Genomic DNA, 6370 nt, shown 5'->3' on the forward strand with positions numbered 1-6370 from the left:
GCGGTTTATTCTGATGGTCTTTACAATATCTGCACCACCAAAAAGTCTATAGAGTTCAAAGTTATATCGCCTTCTCCACAGACCCTGTTCGTTTACTCCGCCATATATGGTCCTCAATACTTTTCTTTCAAAGACTCGCAGTAACTCTTCATCTCGGGTCGTCATTGCCCATGTTTCCGATCCGTATGTGAGCACTGGGCGTATTATTGTTTTATAAAGTTTGCACTTTGTTGCTATTGACATACTTCTCGCTCTTAGTTGAGGGCCCAGGCCAAAATAACAGCGGTTAGCCACGCATATTCTTTTTTTTATCTCGTTGGATGTGTTATTTTTGTAGTCTACCAGTGATCCTAAGTAGCAGAATTCTTCTACCATTTCTATCGTTTCGTGTTGCACCTCTAAGTTATTTTGTTGAATTCTTGATATGGCCGGCATATATTTAGTTTTCTGGATGTTAATCAGAAGTCCGATGTTTTCTGCGGCATTTTTGATACGTGTGAAAGCCTCCACTGCTTCATTTTGGGTTCTTCCAATTATGACGATATCATCAGCGTATGCCATTATTTGTATACTACGGGTATATATCGTACCTTTTAAGTTTATTCCCGAATCTCTCATAACTTTTTCTAACGCTAGGTTGAACAGCGTGCATGATAGCGCATCTCCCTGGCGCAGTCCTCTGTTGGTTTTAAATGGTTTTGAAACATCCCCTTGTACGCGCACTTTACATTCGACTTTCATCATTGTCATTTTAATTAATTCTACCAATCCTTTTGGTATTCCTAATTCGTATGGTATCGTACGCTGCCTTAAAGTCTACGAAGATGTAATGGCGGTCTATGTCGTACTCCGTCGTTTTTTCTAATATTTGTCTGATGGATGACATGTGATCAATGGTAGATTTATTTTTCAAGAAGCCTCTTTGGTAGGATCCTATTATATTGTCAGTATACCGTGCCAGTCGTTCGTTAAGTATCAGGGACACAATTTTATATGCTGTATTAAGAAGGGAAATCCCTCTAAAGTTGGAACATTCAAGAACGTTTCCTTTTTTGTGTATGGGGCATATAATTCCAGTATTCCAATCTTCTGGTAACGCGCGTTCTTGCCATACCTGTATTAGTAGTTTGTGAAGGAGGGTTATAAATGTTTGACCGCCACATTTAAATATTTCTGCGGGTAGGTTGTCTGCTCTGGGTGACTTGTTTCTGGCTAGAGACTGAATTGCTTTGTTTATTTCTTCCAAAGTTGGTAGTTCAGTATCCTCCTGTTCTATTTCTATATCATATCTACCTTCAGCTCTACTTTCTCCATTAAGTAGCGTACTAAAATGTTCCTGCCATCTTTCTAGTACTTCCACTCTCTCGTTTAAAAAAATTCCGTTAAGGGCCTTGACTTGGTTCGCTTGTGGCTTGAAAACTTTTCTTTTTGTGTTAACCTGTTTGTAAAATTTTCTGTATTCGTGTTCTCTATTAAGGTTTTCCATTTCTTCGAACTCTTTATTGATTTGTTGTCGCTTTTTCTGTTTGTGTTTTTGTTTTTCCTCTCGTCTCTTTACTCGATATTCTTCAACATTGCTCCTAGTCCTTCTGTTGATCATTTTCAGATACGCGTCGTTTTTCTCTTTCGTTACTCGTTGGCATTCCTCATCAAACCAGTTGTTTCGCTGTCCCTTGGGTACTTCACCCAGCACTTCTTATGCGGTCTCTTTGAGCGTGGTTTTCATAAACTCCCAATTTGTGTTAAGTTCAGTGGGATATACCTCACTTCTGGGATGTTCTGATATTTTACGATCTAAGCATATTTGGAAGTTTCTTTCGACTTCAGTACACTTTAATTTATCAACATTATATTTGATTATTTTTGGTTTAGTTTTATCGTTCCTGGCGTTTGATATACGTGCTCTGATACGTCCAGCTATGAGATAGTGATCGGAGTCAATATTTGCACCTCTATAATTTCTGCAGTCTAGTATATCTGATCCATGTCTTAAATCAATCAGTACGTGGTCTATCTGATTTTGGGTCTGATGATCTGGCGATGTCCACGTCACTTTATGTATACGTTTATGTTGAAAGTATGTACTACTGATCGTCATGTTCAGAGATGCTGCGAGATTTACAAGTCTCGTCCCATTATCATTACATTCTTTGTGTATGCTGTAAGGTCCTATGGTTGGTCTGTACATCTCCTCTTGTCCTACCTTGGCATTCATGTCTCCGATAATCAACTTAGCGTCATTATTGGGACACTGTCTATATGTTTGTTCTAGTTTCTCATAGAATTCTTCTTTTTCTGTGTCTGTTTTATCCTCAGTGAGGGCATGTGCGTTTATAAGACTGTAGTTAAAGAATGTTCCACGTATTCTTAGAACACATATTCTATGATCTATAGCGTCAAAACCTATTATTAGGTTATTAACTCTTTTGCTAACTACAAAGCCTACCCCAAAGATATGTTGAGTTTGATGGCAGCTATAATATATGGTATTCAGATTCTTCTGGAGAGTACCGGTCCCTTTCCATCGCATCTCCTGTATAGCTGTTATGTTCATATTATATTTGTTAAGAGTGTCTAAGAGACATCTCATCGCTCCTGTAGAGTACAATGTTCTCACGTTCCATGATCCAAATCGAATATCCTTTTTTCGTTTGCGAGATTGTCTACATAAGGTCCGTCCGGTTTTTGTTTTTTCAGCTTTCGTAACAATTCTTTTTTTTCCAGGGTATGGTTGTTAGCCCTACGCCCAACCCCCAGACTTGGAGGACCAGAGACTCTTCTGTTAGGGTTACCATACCTTAGTCTGTTTTGGTTCGCGGGTGGTATTTTATTTCCCACCTACCCGCCGATCCTGGGACCGGTTAGGGCATTCCCCTATCCACCACCTGGGGACGCGTCCGATGGGAGACAGATACTCCACACGGAACCAAGGAACTTAACGAGCTCATATAGCAATATTACAAAAGTATTTAGAATGGCGATGACACACAGACACCATTCTGATACTCAACTAGATCAGGCTCAAGCAGACTTGAACATCAACAAACTGGAATAAGCAGTGGATGAGGCTCCTATCGAAAGTCAGAATCAACTTCTGCATTTCCATAAAACATCAGGGCAGGGACCCTGTGGATTAAAACTGTCCTAGAGTATACAAAAAAAAATGGACTAGTGTGGTGGTGAGGATTACGGTAGGCCTGTGGGAGGGAGCAGACTTAAATGTAATCGATCCCATTGATATGCTCAAGCGCCCCATGGTCCTCACCGTCCTCCACCACGCTGATCCAAAGGAATTATCAGGACCCGTCTAAGAAAACAAAATAAAGACCTGAACACGAAAGACTGGTTGTTGAAAAATAGGAAAATCGGAGAGGGTGCACAAATTCTAGTTCGCACGATCGAAAAGATCTCTTACAAAGCTTGGGGCTGCTCATTTCAAGGTGTACTACAGACTTGGAAAGGTATCCTTCAAAACCATCAGAGGCTTCGATGGCTCCAAAGTGCTGCAGGCAAACCTCCTGCATAGTAAGGCAGCATCGACAGAAGATACTGCTGCTGTGAAGGTTCGATGTATCTTTGCGAATCTTTGTTCCAACATACCTCCCATATGATGATCCCGAACAACCACCATCAGGTGAGTTGGAACAGTTAGTGAAGATTGTAATACTGCGCACCATCTCACCTGGAGCAGTGCAAACACTAATGAAAGAAGTAAGTCATTAATACAGTTTGTTATGAAACACGATTACGACATACTAAAGGTAGAAAACAAACCAACTTTCGTAATATAACAACGAAAGGAGGTCATTGATAAACAGTGGCCACGACATATGGGACTAGAATTGTTAAAAATGGCACGTGTCATATTATGCTGTCTTGTTCAGACCATTGACACATCTCTTTTTAAATAATAGTTAATGAGCATATCAAGTAAACTTATTGCAACCCTCGTAAAACCAACTGCGAAGCATATCAAGTAGACCTGTAATATTGTTTAGGCAGCTTAATGGATTTCCTTCGAAACAGATCTTATTGCATAGCAGGCTGAGGCTAGTTTCTTACTTAACAAATCGATATGAAGGGACCATTTAAGGTCTATAAAAATACCAAAAAATTTTACAGAATCAACTATACTGATCTGGCTGTTATTAAGGAGCAAGGGTGAAGAGCTCCTTTATAGGATAATGCTAGTGTCTTATACACGTTAAAAGAGAGTAAATTAGAGTTGGACCAGGTTTTTATTTTAAGTAGATCAGAAGTTATAATTGCATGAAGAGTTGCAATATTAGAGTTCCTCCAGGTAATACTGGTATCATCAGCAAAAAGAAAAATTTTTCCATCGATTTTTAAGTTGATGTCATTTATAAAAATAAGGAAAAGTAGAGAGAGGAGTCAGTACTGAACCTTGTGGTACTCCAAATTCAATGCTTTTGTGACTAGAGCCAATATCATTTGCTCTAACTAGTTGGTTCGTATTCCTCAGGTAAGATTGGAACCTATTCAAAGAAATACCTCAAATTCCGTAGAAATTTAGTTTTTTTTATCAAGCATATCAAGTAAACTTATTGCAACTCTCGTAAAACCAACTGCGAAGCATATCAAGTAGACCTGGAATATAGTTTAGGCAGAGTTAAGGCATACACTGGACCTACTAGGCACGGCCACTGAATAACTTCAAGAGGCACTTTAAACGCCACTGCACTATCTCGTACAGAGGATGGAGTACGTTCTGGAAAACCAAGAGGTGATGTTGGATACATTTCTCGATATAGAGTCAAATGAGGAAACGGAGTCGCACAATATTCTGCGGACGTAGTGACTGATAAAAGATCGTTTAAATACGATATTAGTTTCCATTTAACCCCAATTACAATGATTGTACAAAATGGCGGCCGTCTGCCATTTTAAACTAGTTACTAAAACATAAAATCAATATACAGGTACCTTAGTTTAGATATTCAAAATTTTATTATTTTAAGTGTATTGGTTCAAAAAATAGGGGGAGGACTTTAGACTCGCACTGTGTGAGCCTTTGAGCAGCTAAGAAAAAATTATACAATTATACAACAATAAGATATTATGTTTATATGGATTAAGCGACAATTGATTGTTACTGTTCGACGTTTCGATTTTCGCTACGGAAAACCTTTCAAAAAGATTATTTCAAAAAATAGTGAGGTGCGTTTTTTATAACCGAAAGTTGTTTAGGGTTAACATTCGGTTATATTTTTTTTAATAATCTTTTTTAAAACGATTTCTGGAGTTTCCAAACGTCAAACGGCAGTTAAAAATGTAATTTTCATTACAATCAATTGTGGCTGAATCCCATGTAAATAATATTAAACTAGACACGCCACAAAAAAAAAATCTCACAAACTTTTTATGCAATAATTATTTTATTTTTAGGGTAATTTACCACGAATTGGTCCAAACAACTAAAGAGTACATGAGAGAAGTTACAACTATAGATCCAAAATGGTTGGTCGAGTTTGCTCCTGCCTTCTTTAAATTCTCCGATCCTACAAAACTTAGTAAATTCAAGAAGAACCAGAGGTTAGAACCATTGTATAATAAATATGAAGAGCCGAATGCTTGGAGGATATCGCGAGTAAGAAGGAGAAGAAATTAAATATAGGTCATTGTTTTTTTTATCGTGTAAATATATAATTATATTTAATTTGTACAGAAAAAATCTTTAACTTTGTATATATAAAATATAGGGGTTTAAAGTAAAAGCATGTTTTTCTTCTATGCTGTGTAATTGTGGATCCGTCGAATTAATAATTTGAAACGGAATAATTTCGGTGTTTATATTATTAAAGTAAGTAATATTTTAAAATTGTTTACAAAATCAGATGTATAAGTGCTTGTACTTCTAATTTTATATTGTTAACCGAATTTTCAATATTTTGCCAAAATTAAAATTTTATAAAATATAGTAATTTACTTATACATATTCATATATGTAAATATTAAAATGTATAAGAACTTTTTTAGAAGTAGTGGTCTAGGATCGTGACAGACTTGTAGCAAAATATGCATCTTTATTTCAATTAAAAACATCAAAACACTGAAAATATCCCTAAATGCCTAAATATATATCCCGAAAATGTGTTGTTAAAAATCATCAGTTCGAAATATCAGTTAACTACTTCAGAATACCGATTATTAGAATATATATGTGGACTTTGTTCTTAAACTCCCTATTCTGTTTAAATTGCTATCTCTTAGCACCTATTCTAGACGCATATTAAGCATGGTTGTATAAAGATGGTCTCCTTGCTTTAAATCTTGTTTGGTTTCGAAACTACCTGGCAGTTTTCCGTTGTATTTGATCATTATGATTACATTACTGACTGTCATTTTAACT

At 36.8% G+C, this 6370-nt stretch overlaps 1 protein-coding gene across 1 annotated transcript in view; it reads left to right on the plus strand.

The window, feature by feature from the left end:
• The window catches only part of pea (ATP-dependent RNA helicase pea), a 36728-nt gene extending 30993 nt beyond the window's left edge, over nt 1-5735 (plus strand). Inside the window, exon 12 of the mRNA XM_072523511.1 lies at nt 5407-5735. Coding sequence (XP_072379612.1) covers nt 5407-5629 — 223 coding nt within the window. The 3' untranslated portion in view covers nt 5630-5735. The remainder of the gene's footprint in view (nt 1-5406) is intronic.
• Nucleotides 5736-6370: the final 635 nt, after the last annotated feature.

Source organism: Diabrotica undecimpunctata, chromosome 2 (genome assembly GCF_040954645.1).
Source record: "Diabrotica undecimpunctata isolate CICGRU chromosome 2, icDiaUnde3, whole genome shotgun sequence".
NCBI lineage: Eukaryota > Metazoa > Arthropoda > Insecta > Coleoptera > Chrysomelidae > Diabrotica > Diabrotica undecimpunctata.